The sequence below is a fragment of the Globicephala melas genome, chromosome 12 (assembly GCF_963455315.2).
Source record: "Globicephala melas chromosome 12, mGloMel1.2, whole genome shotgun sequence".
NCBI lineage: Eukaryota > Metazoa > Chordata > Mammalia > Artiodactyla > Delphinidae > Globicephala > Globicephala melas.
Window position 1 is genome coordinate 48931689 of NC_083325.1, and position 17173 is coordinate 48948861.

At 36.9% G+C, this 17173-nt stretch overlaps 1 protein-coding gene across 22 annotated transcripts in view; it reads left to right on the top strand.

The window, feature by feature from the left end:
* The window catches only part of NRXN1 (neurexin 1), a 1122745-nt gene that overhangs the window by 528250 nt on the left and 577322 nt on the right, over nucleotides 1-17173 (top strand). For all 22 annotated transcript variants that reach the window (XM_060309978.1, XM_060309980.1, XM_060309991.1 and 19 more), the window contains one exon: nucleotides 9827-9949. In XM_060309978.1, coding sequence (XP_060165961.1) covers nucleotides 9827-9949 — 123 coding nt within the window. The remainder of the gene's footprint in view (nucleotides 1-9826; nucleotides 9950-17173) is intronic.

Consider the following 17173-nt stretch of genomic DNA (forward strand, 5'->3'; position numbering starts at 1 on the left):
ATCATAGCCCTCAAGTTAGTGACTATAAGTAAGCCTGATAAATAAGCTAATTATGATAAAGGAAAAAATTAAGTTAGCACTATTTGTTATTGCAATAATAAAATCCAAAATAAAGAATTTAGTAAATCATTATATCAATGCTATGAAAAAAAAAATTATATTATCATTCTAATTTTTACATGATGAATGAATGAATTATCATGTATTATTTGTCCATAGCCTCCTTTGGGCAATCACTGAGAAAAAAAAGAAAAAAGATCAAAACAAATGAGATGCTACAGTTCAAAAATTCTAAAGACAAACTATCCCTTATCATATGCCTTAGAATGCATTTTCTTAAAAAAAAAAAAAAGTTGGTTGTAATGTTTACAACAAATACTGAAAGCTAGATTTTCAAACACTGATATGACTTACTTGTGAAATGAAAAGAAGGGGACAAATAAACTTAACAAAGACAGAAACTTACTTTTTTTTTTTCTAATATGCTTCTTATTTGGGGAGAAGGTTTTTACAAGAATACCCCCCAAAATATTGAAGGACTCTCATTTAATGATATTCTAATGCACTTATAGTAACACACGGGTAAAGCCATTGTTCCTTGAATTTTACAGAACTGTACAGTCTTCTTGATCTTCTCATTAAAATGAATTCTGTAGCTATTACAATGTGTTTGGATGAGAAATCATATATTTAATTTAAAAATCTTTGCATTTGTGACTATAATCCATGGCTTTGTTTATGGAATGTCAAATTGAATATTTGTAAATGTCCAAATGCTCAGTATCTGTATACTTTTTCACTTTTTTCATTCAGATAGCTTGGCATTGTGTAGGTATTACATAAGACATGTTTAAGTAAGTGTCAATATAAATCAATATAATCCTTTTCATGTTATGCCAACGTTGAGTATACTTTCAGTTTAAAATGCTTTATTAAAATCACATTAAGTATTTAGTACTTAATTTTATACTTGCAAGCTATCCTATTATGTGATAAGCATTTCTTGGAAATGACCTTTTTTCCTTAAAATAAAGTCACAGTCCACATTTTTCCTTTCATTATAATAGGTTTGTTTTATTATGCTTCTTCCCAAACCAGTCATTTGAGCTAGATTAGATTTAAAGAAACCTCTTTTGAAACATTCTTTTAGCAATATATTTATATAATTTGTGTTCATTTTTACTGTGTTGTAAATATAATTATATTCTTAAAAGGTAATTATATTTCTTAAAATGTACATTTTTTACATCAAAATGAATTGCATCAGAGATATTTATCCTGATCTGTCATAAATGGGTACAATCAATAACAAAGCTATATGTAAAGGCTAAATGTTTCTTAGTAGATCATTTGAACCTTGTTTATTCACTTGCCTAGAGCTGTGATATGTAGCCAGAAATGAAACAGGAGGTGAGGCAGCTATATATAGTGAATTTTATTTTGTAGATGATGGAAAAGGGTTAGTATGAGTTAGGAAAATGGCAGAGGAGTCTTTGTAGGGTATTTCCAGCAGCTCTCCAAGGTCAGAGCCTCTTGCAGATAAGATCCGTGTTTTCTTATAATTAAATACTCATTAAGCCTTGAATCCTCCAATTCCTAAGCCAACTATTCTCTTTGCATTTGGAAATTACTGACTACAGGCCTTGGGTCATTTTGCTCTCCTAGGCTCTACACATCATTAAATTAATTTTCAATGGAAGTAAACAATGAAGCTGTCTAAATAATTAGCCAGATAACTGAGTTACCCAAGTTCTCCAGTTATTTGACTTATCAGATTTCATGCTGCCAAATATGAAAACAGAGGGATGAAACTTTATTATTGACACTTCTTAGTGAAGATAGGCATTAAAAGTTAATGGAGTTACTTTTCATTAACTATTTGACTTAATTCAATATCAAGAGGTATTTCATCTACCATAAAAAAAACATCTCACAAAATCTAAACAGATACATCCATTCAATAAATAATTAGTGAATGGCTTTTAGGTTCAAGCACAGAACGATAAGACATAAGATATTCTCTCTGAGGTTTTAAACCCATTTAGGGGAAGATAACAATTATAATGGCCGTATAATACTGATAATAATATTACCATTACTATAATTGAGGGTGAACCATGTACCAGGCATTGTTTTAAGTAATTAAAATGCCTTAAATTTATATTGTAAAATGTTTCTATTATTGGCTTATTTTACAGATAGGAATACTGAGACACAGAGACCTTATATATTTTACCCAAGGTCACACAGCTAGTAACTCATGGAACTAGGATAAAAACTCGGATAATCTGTGAATCCAGAACCTATGCACCAGACCAAGATATACACATTCTAGAAAGTTAAAAAAAAAAAAAAAAAAAAAAGGAAAGATTTAAGTAGCAATCCTATCAAAGCAAATACAATGTAATTTACTAGCATGTGACTATTTCATTTCTCCAGTGGTTTTTAAAAGTTTACAAAATGTCTTTCTTCTGTTACTGTTCATTTTTGAAAAACCCTCATCTCCAAGCTTAATGTCTAACTTTATATTATTTGCTCAAAGTACTTTTTAATTAGGGAGGGATATTTCTTTTTTTTTTTTTTTTTGTCCAGGCCTTGCTGCCTGTGGGATCTTAGTTCCCCGACCAGGGATCGAACCTGTGCCCCCTGTAGTGGAAGCGCAGAGTCTTAACCATTGAACCACCAGGGAAGTTCCAGGGAGGGATATTTCTGATATTTTTAGTATAAAAAAATTTGTTTGTTCTTAGGACTCTATACATGTCTCTTTGCCTATACAGTAAAGGCAAATATCTATTTATAAAAACACTGAATAGTTCCCAAGGGTGTCTCCGTAGCTAAATTGAGGAGAGCTTAAGGAGGGTTAAAGAGGGAGGAGTTAGGTGGCTGGGCTAGTACCTCAATTTCATGGCTGTTAGGGTGATTAGTCAGTCCAAGGTCATGACTGGCACCAGGCCTGGCCAGCAAGACAGCTCTGAGACAGACAGCTTCTCTGATACCCCAGAGGCCTTGTCATTAAGGACAGACAGTATGGGGAAGGTGACCCAACCGTTTATCTTACATTGATAAATGAAGTCTTGTCTGCACATTCCTGAATATAGAGCTAACTAAAGGAAACTTTAAAAATAAATAAGCACAAAACTTAGACTCTTAATTAGGGGTGGCTCAAACAGCGTGCAATTTGTGCAGTCACCCAGGGCTCTGTGCTTTGAAGGGCCTGTGCTTGCATTAATGCTCTGCTACCACTGTCCTGAAATGCTTCATTTTGAACAAGGGTCCCATGTCTTCATTTTGCACTGGGCTCACAAACTCTTTAATTGGTCCTTCCCCTAGTAAGGTTAGTGAATATCAAAGAAGAATCTGGAAGTGCCCTTTACATGTTTCCAATTTTAATTGGTAATTAACTCTCCTAGCTGATTCATGTGAGAAATAAAAACAAAAGAATTCTGCTCCCAGCCCAGTATCTAAAATTTGAGAAAGATAAAACAGAAACATTTAATGAGGAATTACGCTCCTTAGGTTTTAGTTTGTTTGTTTGTTTGTTTGCTTGGTTTTCAAGCAGAGGTCTGGCTGTTTTTTAAAGTAATTATTTTAAAATCAGAAACTAATGGCAAAGTCAAATAGCAGGCTGAAGGTATCATAATTACAACCTGAGGAACACATCCTCCTGTCATTTACGGGCATAAGTGCTCTTGCCAAGAGCCATAGCTCAGGCAAGCAGCAGTGGTGGCTCTTGCTTCTGTTTTTCCTGGCTTTTCTCTCTTCCTATTATTGTCACAATGACAAGGCTTGTTTCCAGCTTCCCACCAGGTCCTGCCTCCCACTGGAGGCTGTAGTCCTCAAAGCCAATTGCCAAATAAAGCTTCGTAGTACTCGGAAAAGTTGATATAGATAAGACACCTAATTTTATATATACACACAAATGTCATGCATTTTAATGAAGGCTGCCATTCTAAATTTGTAGAACAGGAAAGATGATTACATTTTAGAAGTAGAGGAACTTTGCAATTGGTTTATGCCATTTACAGCCTTTTAAAATTATTTTTAGTTTTTGTTGTTGTGGTTTTACGGTTAAGAAAACTCAGACCAAGAGCAGGAGAAGAATTAGACTAAGTTAGCATAATTAAGCTTTTGTTGGATTTAATGGTAACAGTGAATCTAAAACTCAGGTCTCCTGACTCTTAAACTCTTGATTATTTTTCCATTACTTATTTCTTTAATATTCAACGTAAAGATTCAGGAGAAAAGGGAATTTAAATTGTCTATTTATTTAAGTGTATCTTACAGAGACCTGAAAAGTACAAGCTGGCTGCCTGTTTTTAAAAAGTTTTATTGAAACAAAGCCACACACGTTTGTTTACATATAGTCTATGGCTGCTTTTGCACTACAATAGCAATGTTGAGTAATTGGCATGACAACCACGTTCTGCAAAGCCAAATATATTTACTATTGGGTCCATTGCAGAAGTGTTTTGACCCCTATTAGATCTATTAGAATTAGATCTATTACATCTTTTTTTCGAGAAAGCTCCTCGAAAATCTAAGTTGGGGCATTCCCAATGCTTGTGCGATCAGTGTTCGGTACAAAATAATTTTTAAACTAAATTAGTAGGATATGGGTGCCACATAACCCAGAATGAATAAGACTAGTTAAATGGGACAGACAACAGATACAGTATGGACAATTCGATTTCAAAATTTCATAATTCTAAGATGTATGGTGCTGTAATTTCTAATTCAATTGCTGGGTGCTATAGGCAGTTTAATGATCAAAAAACATTGAACAGTTATGTATAAAGATAGAGCCAATTTATATGCCTAAGGCAATGCCAATCTTTTCTTTTTTTAATTTATAGAAGAACTTTGGAAACTTTAGGATCCACTTTCATGTGATGCCCATCTTTAGCCCACATAGCTGTGGTTGAAAAGACACAACCTGTTCTTAATAAAATGGAGATAGATAGATCATTTCTAGAAGGCAAACTAAATGGATTCCTACCTGCCTATTATCTATGCAGTTTGCTGGGTTGTGCCTTTGCAGAAGTACCCATTCGAATCCCTATGCTTAAATGGCTTAGTTGAGTAAACAGATTAGCTACTCAAATCACTAGATAGTTATAAAATAGAAATTACTTACATCTGATGTTTAAGGCAACGAAAAGGAAGCTAGAACCAACTAGTTTGAACTAGAGTGAGAGATAGGGTACCTGATACAGATGGTTCATTTGTGTATTTAGCATCTTTAAAATATACCAGTAGAGGGAGATAGCTACCTAAAGGGTACGTAATGAGTCTCAGCTTTGTGGCACTCAAGTCTAAAAGTTTGAAAACTAAAAATATAATTGGTTTGATTTTCCCAAGCTACATCCATCTTTCAGCTCTAGGGGCAGCTGTCATTTTAGTCTGTTAGACAGCTTTGATCACATTGCTTCGCAGATTTCTTAGCTCTGTTTTATTCTGCTCTATTGCTCTTTAATGTTTCTTTCCTCACATTCAAAAAAAACAATATAAATACTTCACAGGACATTTGCACACAAGGCTTTCTTCTTCCCAAAAGGATCCAAAGTTACTATTATATACATCTTGAATATGAAATAAATTTGAAATATTCGTGAAATAATAAGAAACAAACAACTATTAAAATAGATTAAAAATACGCTTGCAAACAAACCTGAAATCCATCAACGATGTTATATACATATATATCAACTAACCTCCCATGAAGCTGTCTGTAAAATGGGGGAGTTGGGTTAATTATCACTTCATCCCCTTGGAAGCTATTCTTTTCTTCATTAAATAAATTCATTTATTGACTTATGCCCAAATACATTCAAATAGAATTTAAAGTGATTAGCAAAAATAATTAGGGAGAAGAGTCAATATGCAGGAGGTATTTTTAAAGGAAAGAAAAGAATCAAGTTGCTGAAATTAAGCACAAATCCTAAATCTTGGTTTCCTGATGGATAGAAATAAGGAAAGGCAATCTGTTCTGTAACTCACTTGACGTAAGAGGATATGGCCTATAAAATCTTCAAGAGAGAGCTTATAAACTGGGACTTTGTAATTAAAGGAGTGTTGAAAATGCATGCTAAAGGGCTGATAATGCAGATAGACTAAAAAGGGTAGCTTTGAATAACTCTGGACCTTGATATGTATAATAAATGATGTCCTAGAAAAACAGGTTTTTTTAATTTGTAAGTGAAGAAAATCTGTATTTTTAAATCTGACTTTAAAGAGCAAAGGGTTACTTGGAAATGTTTTTTAAAAGCCCTTGCTGGAGTTTTCTGATAAAGAAACCCATCACTTTCCTAAAGGGAGAAATGAGCCCCCTAGAGGGTGCTGCAGAATCCAGAGGTTCTGGGTGATGCCTTGGGGGACAAGCTAGCCTGCTTCTTTAACAGCAGAGCAACTTCCCCTTTATGTGATTTTTATATTCTTTATGCGTGATTACAGGTAGAAAAAAATAATTCCAATGTTTTAAAATAATAATAAAACCACTGCCCCAGTTTTGTAGATATTCACTCTATAACACTCACGTTAATGCTGGGAGTAAGGTGTTAGTACCAATGAGACATGTTTTGCTATCCCAGAAGGAAAAAGAAGTCTTAAAAGGAATTCAGATCATTAATGCTTTGAAAGACTGTAATTTTGCCATGGGGACAAATGACTCTGAACTCCACAATTTCAACAGTTAAGCCATCTTCCTTTACCAAATACATATGTTTAAAATGTTTGTGAGAATGTGAGATCTCAAAGGCGTTGCAGACATCCTCTAGACCATCTCCTCACTTTGTAAGCCTGACTTCTTGAGACTACAAGAAGCTGCACGTTTTAGCAAATTGCTGATTGTGGGTGGATCTAGTACCAAACCGATCTATATCATGTCTTTAGTACCAGCCATTTCAGTATCCCTGAGTAGAGGTACAGTGTATTTTTTAGAGATTTCTTTCCACCATGACTTATGCAGAAGGTGTGTAAGATTTCGTAACATTGTGATTGTGCTGTAGAGCAAGCTGGAAGTCATGACAAAGAGCAACTTTCCTATCCTCTTCATTTAGATGTGAGGAAACTAAGAAGTCACGTTGCTATCTAAAGGTCACATTAGCTGGGAGGCAGTATCATGCAGGGGAAGGTATGCAGGCTTTGAGTAGGTCAGACCTAGGATGGAACACTTTTCTATCACATTTTAGCTGTGTGACCTCGGGACAAGTCGTTTTAGATTTCTAGGCCTTTGGTTTCACATATGCAAAATGATAATGTAAAGATGAAATAAGTTAATAAATAAAGTGCCTGGTACATAATAAGCATTTACTAGCCTCTAACTTATTTCTTAGTAGCAAATTAAGGACTAGCAACCACAATTCTTAACTCCCTGTCCAGTGCACTCTCCACGACACTTCATGTTGCATAGATAACATTGTTTTGAACTGAGAATATTAAGTGCATTAAAAAAAAAACAAAACCCTGTCTTCCTAAATTAATCTCTTCACATTTTTAATAATGCAAGGAAGGAGCTTGAAGTTGGCCCGCAGAGATTTTCATGAACCAAAGGGTTATTTTTAATTGGGTTTTGTGCCTGTTGTTATGGGAATTATTGTTTCATAGATGAAGCATTATGATTTTACTGCGAGATCAAGCCCAGAATGGGGTATAATGATGATATCATCCTTATGCTTCTTCTTCTTGACAAAACACTTTTAAATTAAGAGAATGGGAGTGAAGCTGCTTCAAAAGCGCACATTTCTAAGAAAAAAAAAAATCTTCCCTATAAAAATAGCTTTAAAATGATATGTTCTCTTTTCAAAGATCAAAACTCAGAATGGCCCTTGCTGCTGGTAGGATGATAAGATTCTGCAGAGTTACTAAACACTTCTTTCTTCACTGCTGAAACTAGAAAGAGTTCCTTTGATCCTAGAACTTGCTTTCAGCAATTGGTCTCAAAGCATTTTTGCAGTTGTTGAACTAACAGGCTTCCTCTAGATATTTAGTGATCAATCTCTCAAAACGGTTCTGTCTAGACTAGTTTTTATTCATGTATCCAGATGCAATTTAACTTCTCTAAAGCAACAAAAAGAGATAATTACTAATTTTAATGATGGTTCTGTTTAAAGATAGGAGGCAGTTCATCCTGCAAAATTAACTTATGTCACTGGCTCATTTTAAGCCTCAGAGAAACCCCAACCAAGGAAGACAGAACTTGTATCATCAGTAATATCCTAAGAGAGAAATCAGTGGGCTTGCTGGATAGCCTGTGGTATTAAAAGCAAACAGTGATCTCCTGTTGGACGGACTACTGAGGTTTCTTCTAGTACTTGGTTCCCTAATTTATTTATTTTTCTCTCTTCTTCTCTTTGGCCTTTTCATACATCCTCCTATGGTCCTTGGACATTGGCTGGTTTGGCTGATAGAATTTGGTGGAAGAAATTATGAACTCCATCCTGATCCTGAGTTAGTTGAAAGTCATATAACTCAACTCAGTGTCATGTCTTTAGTTATTTTAGTATAAATATAGAAATGTCAGTACCTAAAAAACAGGGCAAAGTCTATCACCAAAAAATGTATCATTAAAAATTTTCATGATTTTTTAAATGAATCATAATATCAGATTATTGACAATGCTTATTTTTTAATAAAAAAATTCCAGTTCTTGGGCTTCCCTGGTGGCGCAGTGTTTGAGAGTCCGCCTGCTGATGCAGGGGACACGGGTTCGTGCCCCGGTCCGGGAAGATCCCACATGCTGCGGAGCGGCTGGGCCTGTGAGCCATGGCCGCCGGGGCTGCGCATCCGGAGCCTGTGCTCTGCAATGGGAGAGGCCACGGCAGTGGGAGGCCCACGTACCGCAAAAAAAAAAAAAAAAAAAAAATTCCAGTTCTATTGAAAGCTCTTTTTTCCCTTCGTTTTTATGTGGAAGAGAGACATTTGTCTAACTTTGTCATTTCAATAATTTCAAAATACCTCTCTGTCCTAAGCCAATTTAAATTCAACTTGCACAGGTTTACATGGGTTCACTCGCGGTTGCTTTCCCAGTAGGTTACACTTCTTGTCCTCTTTCCTTTGGTCCTTAGCTGGGCATCACTTCCCTGTACTGCTACTTAATCTCATTTGTTTTTTCTTCCCTCCCACTCAACACTCGGCCCTTTATTGGCAGTGTTTTTTTCACTTTCTTCACCTCCTAAGAGTCCATTCTTTTACCTGTACCCACTGTCTGTGCCTCCACCAGACTTAGTTCTCAGACACAACATTCCATACATTTAAGAAGCTGGTGAACATTGGAGGTACATGATGTAGGAGCGAAGAGCAGCCGTCACATAGTCTCGTACCCAGAGCTGCCTCCTTGCCAGTCTAATCAGCCAGGTGCCATTGACTGAAAATGGTGAGCTGATGACCTCCCCAAGGTCAGAGGTTTCATGACTGCTAGCTACTTCATTAGCAAGAAAGTGATAAGGCAAAGTCAGAGAATTCCTGAGGGAGGGAAAAGTGTGCAGTTTTAGGAGGCTTCCCAGTGCTGTATTGACTGTGCCTATTTATAACAACAGGTGAATTTGTTTGTCTTTGATCAATGTGTAACGTTAAAAGATCCTTCTTAAAGAGTTACAGCTGAATGTCTGTTAACGTAATTTTCCTTGCTTGCTATGACTCTAATGGGCTTGAGAATTGATCCAGCCAGTCTCTCCTCTCTCTGTCTCCTTTTTCTCTCCTCTTTCTCTCTTCTCTCTCCTCCCTCTCCCTCACTTCCCCCCTTCCTCTGTCTCTTTCTCTCACTCTCTGTGAGGTTCGTTTGCTTGACTGATTCTGAGTGTCCATAATGACTGTTTGGCATATTCTACAGGCAAAGGTCCCGAGACCCTTTTTGCCGGCTATAACCTCAATGATAACGAATGGCACACAGTGCGTGTGGTTCGTCGAGGAAAAAGTTTAAAGTTAACGGTGGATGATCAACAGGCCATGACAGGTAAAGCCCCATCACCTTTGCCTTGTTGAAGCTTTAGACTTTCCTGTTTCTTGCAGTTGACTTTGAAAACCAAGTGAACAGCTTGAAGCTGATACACACAGTTCATTTCTTATTCCAGTTCTTCCAGCAACAAGTACATTTAATAAGCAGCATGTTAAGTGTTTTTATCTCAAATGAGCAACAATTTTTGTCATGTTCTTTTCCATTTAATAATGCAAAAAGAAGTTATATTTTAATTTTATGGCTTGATAAATATCTTAGGGCTTTATAAAATATTGAAATTATTGTTTGGAGGCCAATTTCTGTTCAATTTCTTTGTTTCTTATATATTTAGGCAATGAACAGCAGCAAGTTATACTTTTTAGCTTCTGGGTATATTGATAGATATGCTGGCATTCTGTCAGGTGAACTGCTTTTTATTTTAAGCTATAATAGATCATTTGGGGCCATTTAGCTCCGTTGGTTAAATTCTAATGTTAAGAATGTCAAGTTCAATCCCTGATTTGTAGATTTCCTGACTGAGGTGATTCACATACAGGTGCGTCCCGGAGACACAGGCAAACCGAATGAAAGAGGAATCGGTGCCCCTTTATTCTCTCTGCTGAAAATAACTTCCAGCACATGACCCGCTGGGATATTAGCTCCTTTTTCTTTTTTAGAGACTATCTCCCTGTTAATTATTTTAGTACAAGGCACAAGACAGTCCTTGTGCAGCAGAGAAGTGTCTGTTCTACATTCAGTCTCAAGGGGGTTTCCATACTCAGAGATCAGGTGATTGTATCAATGTAGAAATAGCATGTATGGGATTTTAACTTTTAAGAGAATCATTCCTGAGTTCAAATGAAGCAAACTACCAACTCACAGATCTCTTACCGGGTTGTATTTCATTAGCCCTTTATGGCTTTCCAAAACTTTTTTCTACACATGGGGCAACCTTGCTTTGTTTCAGAATTATCTGAAGAGCTTTAGAAGGACCAATTCCTGACCAGACACCACAGAAAGTGTGGGAGGAGCTCATCATTATTATTTGTTTTTCTTAAAACCTCTCAGAAGAACTCTAATGCAGCTTGTCCATGGATTGGCATTTAAAAACCACTGCTATGTTATGTCATTTTATTCTGCCAGGAAGGAAATCAACCAGGGAGCCATTAGCATAAGCCTTTATTGAACATTGCCAACAGGAGAAGTCTCTAAAGAAACTGGGAAATTAGAGAAGGAAGGCAGAATATTTATAGGGCTTTGGCAGGAGTGTTAGCTGAAGTTCAGCTAGTTTTGGTTAAAGGCAGTTCTTGGAAGAAGAATGAATTGTTTCTGTAGATTAGCATCCGCTCTTTGGACAATCTCGGTTTTATCAAAAGGGGTAGAAATTAACAAGGTCTAAGGTCATGTGCAAGACGTTGGGAAGATGTAACTGCCAGGGACAAGGACATGTGAGAATCGCAGTAGAACATTCTTCAGTCCCTTAAGTTTGTCTCAAATCTCACACAGCCCTATGAAGTAGATAGGGTATATACATTCTCACTTTATAGATGAGGAAGCTGAGGTTCAAAGAGGTTAAGTGACGTATGTTTCTTTGAAATGCCATTGTTAACCAGAACTGAGAGAGCACCTAGGTTTATTTTTTAATTTTGTTTATTTGTTAACTTCTAAAAATTTGTGTGCTTTTTGACTCATGGTTCATTTATTTATATTTATTAATATCCTAATATATGTATGACTCTATGATGAATACATTCCCGGACATAACATGATTTTATGAGGATAATATATACACATATCAAAATCACATGACGACCGATCATGTAGGGTAGCATGTAATGTACTAAATGGTTGAGTAAACAATTCATGTTCTTGGGGTTCAGAAGAGCTTAAAGGTTTCAGGAATAGCTTAAAGCAATAGATAATATCTGAACTAGGCTGTAAAGAAAGGATAATACAGAAGATAAAAGTATCTGGGAGAGCATTCCACACAGGGAAGTATGGCTTAGATGGGGCTAGACAGACTTATGTTCAGGGAACAGAGAAGGTTTGTTTTGTTTCATGTAACCATAGCACGGTTGACATGGCTAGAATGGCCTTTGGGGGCCAATAGATCAGTGCTCTGAATGAAGGAATTCATATTTCATGGGTTTTCAGGCAGTTGGAAGTTGCTGCATTTAAGCTGGAAAGTAAGCTAAGAGAATATTTTTTGAGCAAATGAATCCTGTGCAATGTACTAACTACTTCAGGATGTAAAGTAGTAAAGTCCTGTACTACAGTGAATGAAGAAGGTATAGAAACAAAAGACTGGTGCAACACATTTTTTTAAAGTTTCGTTTAGAAATAATTTCAAATTTACAAAAAAATTCAAAATTAAAAAAGTACAAAGAACACTGATATACTTTTACTGTGGTGAGCGTGTTGTCCCATTTGCTTTGACATTTTCACTCTCTCATTTTTTTCTTAACCAACTGAGGATAAGTTATATACTTAATAGCCCTTCATTCTAAATACTTCAGTGTGCATTTTCTAAAAATAGGGATATCCCTTTACAGAACAGAGAGTCACCAACTTCAGTAAATTTGGCATTGATACAATATTTTTTTAACATCTTTATTGGAATATAATTGCTTTACAATGGTGTGTTAGTTTCTGCTTTATAGTTTTATCTGTTCTCTCATCCATATTCCCTGTTTGTCAGTTGACCCAATGTTGTCTTTTGTAGCATTTTTGCTTCCATCAGAGCATTCAGTCTAGGGCCAGACATTGCATTTTGTTTTCACGTCTCTTTAGCCCCCTTTAATGGAAAACATTACCTTAGACTTTCTTTGTCTTTGATGACATTGATAAATTAAAAAGATATATAGTCCTCCGACCTTTTATCAATGTAAAGTCACTTTTTGGGCTTATCTGATGTTTCGCCATGATTATATTCACGTTTTGCATTCTTGGATGAAATACATTGTTGATTGTGTGGTCTTCTTACAGTAAGTATCCCATCTGGAGGGAAATGATGTCCATGTCCTTGACTCATGATTTTAATGCTTGGTCAGCATGTTGCCCAGTTTCTCCACTGAACAGTATGTTTTTCTCCCTTACAACTAATAAACTGTGGAGAGACATGTTAAGACAATGAAAATATCTGTACTTCATCAAAATTTGCCCTAGATGTATCATCCACTGAAGATTTTACCTGATCCAGTCTTTAACACAGTAGTTACAAGTGATTATTTTCAAACTCCATCTCTCTTCCCACATTCAGAGTCAGCACTTAGTATTCTACTATATACAAGAGCTATCCCTTCATTCTTTTTTTTCTTTCTTTCCCTTTCTTCTTTTCTTTTTCTTTTCCTCCTTCTCTCACCATCTTCCTCTTTCCTTCCTTCCTTCCTTCCTTCCTTTCTTATTGGTATAGATCCACAAGTTTCTATATTTTCAAGCAGTTTGTACATTACTTCACTTAATTATTTTGGTGCTTAAAATGTCCCTGTTTGGGCCACTATGAATCCCATGAAGCTGGCCTCTAGGATCTTGTGACGTGCCTCCACTCCAACATTTTTTCTAGCACTTCTTCACTTTCTGGATGTACATACATACATATCAATTACACGTTCACATAAAATGCATATACACGTATTTTAGAAAACATGAGTTCACATTAGCACCTCCATATCTACAGCATTGTTTCTTGACTCCCCCATACCATGTTTTCATATCCCTTCTTCCAAGGTGGAATCTGGGCTCCCAGTGATGTCATTTTCTCATTTGCCCCATCCAGTCATACATCTACAGTAGTTTCGGAATTGCTTTAAATTGCCCACACTACCACGAGTACTACGGACTGAAAACAATTCACTATTAGTTTGTGATTCTCCTCAGTCCTTACTGCCTAAGATTTAATGTGTATGGTCAAAAGCTAAGTTGATAAATAACTTTGATTAGTTCCTTTCTTCGTTTTTTCCTTTCCTTTTCCTTCCTTCCTTTCCCTTTACTGTAGTTATAGTAGTCATTTGAAATACAATTAGTTTTATTTATTTCAGCTTCGTTTTTTCCCTCCCATTCTTATGTCTTTAATTACAGTCGTGTGTAGAACGTTAGCATGCTTTTAAAATCAGTGCAACACGTTGTGAATTAGGAAGTGATGAATAGAGTATGAAAATGATCATTGTAACAGAAATGTTCCCTAGATGAATTACCATCTAATTTTCATTAAAATTTAAGATGTATCTTTTCAATCGCATAGATTCCTACCAAACTTCTAAATGAATAGTTATAGTCTATATTAGTCAGTTGCTTTCTTCAACTTCCAGTGCATACATCATGCCTTTGTTACTTAAATGGTTGTGCATTTATCTCTCACCAGCAATCATAATGTTAGGAAGCGGAGTTAACAGATACTTACATGGATGTAGTTGGCTTATCGATATAGGAACAAATAAGTGATGGATTCAAAGGAGAACTCAGAGAGAATTGACTCTGTTGGGGGATCATTCCTAAGCTAATGTCACATGTTTCCACTCCTCTGCTCCTGAGCGTGCACTGTTTCTTCACGGTGAAGTCACCCATGTCTCCTTGGCTGGTTAATACTGGGAAACTCTGGCACCTAAGACTTCATTAGGAATCCATAGGCCATTGGTAAGGTTTCGCTTATGATCCGAAAGAGAAGGAATTCCCTTTCAAAATTGCCCAATTTGGATGACAAACACATTTGTTTAACAGATTTTTTTTTCCAGGAGGTATTATTAAAATTAGGAGTCTTTCCTAATTATTAAATCAGGCCTCCTAATTTTTAGGAGGCCTAATTAGGCCTTTCCTAATTATTAAATAAAGGCCTCCTAATTATTAAAATTAGGAGGCCTTTCTTCTGGGGTTACAGGATATTTAATCAGTCATGTGCCGTCACCCCCACTCCCACCCACACCCTGGATCATGCAGAAGCTCCTGTTGGCTTCTGTCTTCACTGGTTCTCACCAAAAAAGACAGTTCTCCAAGTTTGTCCTTTAAGCGATAAGAAGCCTGTTGCTCCTGTCCTAGGGGAGGCGAAGGGTCTTTGCTGACTCCTGTCGCTGAAGAGCTGTGGTTCAGTCCGCCGAGGTTTACCTCATCAGTTCTCTCTGAAACCCCGAACCTGACCAGAGAGCAGGATGCTGGCACTCAGTACTGCTAAATCCCACCGATGTTCATCTCTCTCTCCTAGTCAGTGGTAATTGCCTCATCTAGTTCAGCCCTCGAATGCGTTCTGCTCATTACTTCTTCCTTTCTTGAACACCTTGCAAACTAGGCCTTCAGAAAAGATTCGAAAAGGTGTTGTTTTCCAGAAAGTTGCCTTCCACTTTCTGCCAAGTAAAAGCCTTTGAGGCAAAGTGCTACAAGGGACTTGGCTAGCTTCTTAGAACTGAAGGGAGAACAAAATATAAACCAGCATTTCAGGAAATTAGCCTGCCATTTACTCTTGCTCAAAACTGCCAAGGCGTTAGAGCAGAAATTATATTCTGTCCCCTCTCCGTTGTGTAGGAGTTGAAAGTTTTTTCAGTTGTGGAAAGCAACTTGCTGTTTCTCAGAGTTCAAAGATGAATGGGCATATAAACTGAGTAAACATTGATGATTCACATCAATTATGCATATTCTCCCCCCACTCCTCCACCACACCTCTTCTGTTCCCCCAGCTCCCAGCGTCTTGCTTCTCAGAACTAAAGACAATGTTTTGTGTCTCACAGTAATTGTCATCAGGGTGACTCATATTTGGGAAATTGTGTTTTGCCAAAGATCTCATGAAAGTCAATAATTCATAAGAATAAAAAGTCAGCCTTGAGTTATATAGCATAAAAAAGGTTTCCAAAGATGCAGTGGAACCTTGCCATTGAGGCTTCAGGTTGGAATGAGACTTTTTCAAACACTCTAGTGGCCACATGAAGCCAGCCATGAATCAGGAAAGCAATAGACATTTCTTATTAAATTTTACAGCAAGTTCAGAAATCACCGAACAAGAAAAAAATTTAAAGGAAATCGCTGGAAACTCTTCATGCAAAGTCCTACATTTGACCACATCTTTAAACCAGAGTTATATATACCGTTAAGTCAAGTATTTGTTGAATACAGGACAGTACATACTCAGGTCATTCCTGGGAATGTCTGAACCTCACCGAGGCTCATGAGGGTAAGCAGTTGCCAGCAAAGAAGCCCAAGAAGAGATTCCCCAGAACTCAGATGAGAAAATGTTCTACACACTGTATGGGATCCCTAAGTAGGGAGTCCTTGGGTTTCAACATATCACCTAGTCTGTCTAAAATATCTGGAGTTGTGTGTTCTGTGTGTGTGTGTATGTTAGTGTGTGTGTCCTCTGTTGAACACTATTCACTGCATATCCAATTACCCAAGCCTGGAAGCTGGGACCAGCATTATTTCCCCCTTCTCCATCATTCTGTACATTATTAATAAATCCTGCAATTATATTGGCGAGACTATCTTATTTTGTCCATTTTTTTCCATTTCTTCTATAAACACTCTACTTCGTATTGTCTGCAATCTATTATATCCACAACAGAGAGATCAAATGCACACACACACACACACACACATACAGAGAGACTCATGTCTTATGTCTGCCTAAAAGCCTTCAGTAGCTCCTAATAGAATCAGGAGGCACTGTGACATCTGACCCCCTGACTCATCTTCCCATCTCATCTGAGCACTAACCTCACTTACTCATGACTCTCCAGCCACACACTCTGGGTTTTGCTCACCTGAGAGCCTCTGTTCATCTGTCTCTCCTTCCTGGAATCCACCTCCCCCTTCCTTTTCTCCAGTTCTTAGCATGGCTTTCTCCTTTTAGTTCTTCAAATTTAACTTAAATATCCACTCAGGTACTTGCCCGCATTCCATATTTACCAACCCAGCATGCTGTTCATCAAATTCTTGGCATTTTCTGAGTTTTATCATCATATAGTTAATTATTTTCTTACCCGGTTTTGTCTGCCTTACCCCAATAGGCCATGAATTTTGTGAAAACAGGAGCTAAGTCTGCTTCTGTCAACATTATTTCTTAATTGCCTAATACAGCACCTGCCTTATACGTATACTACACACTCAGTAACTTTCAATAACTTTCAGTGAATTAACAAGTGGATCTAAGGCTGGGGAGGGGTGGTCATTTTCTTCTGCAGCAGAAATTTAACCCAACTCAGAGCAAGGCTCAGCCTATAATCTTGCTATCTGTTTTGATAGAAAGATTTGATTTAGAAATTG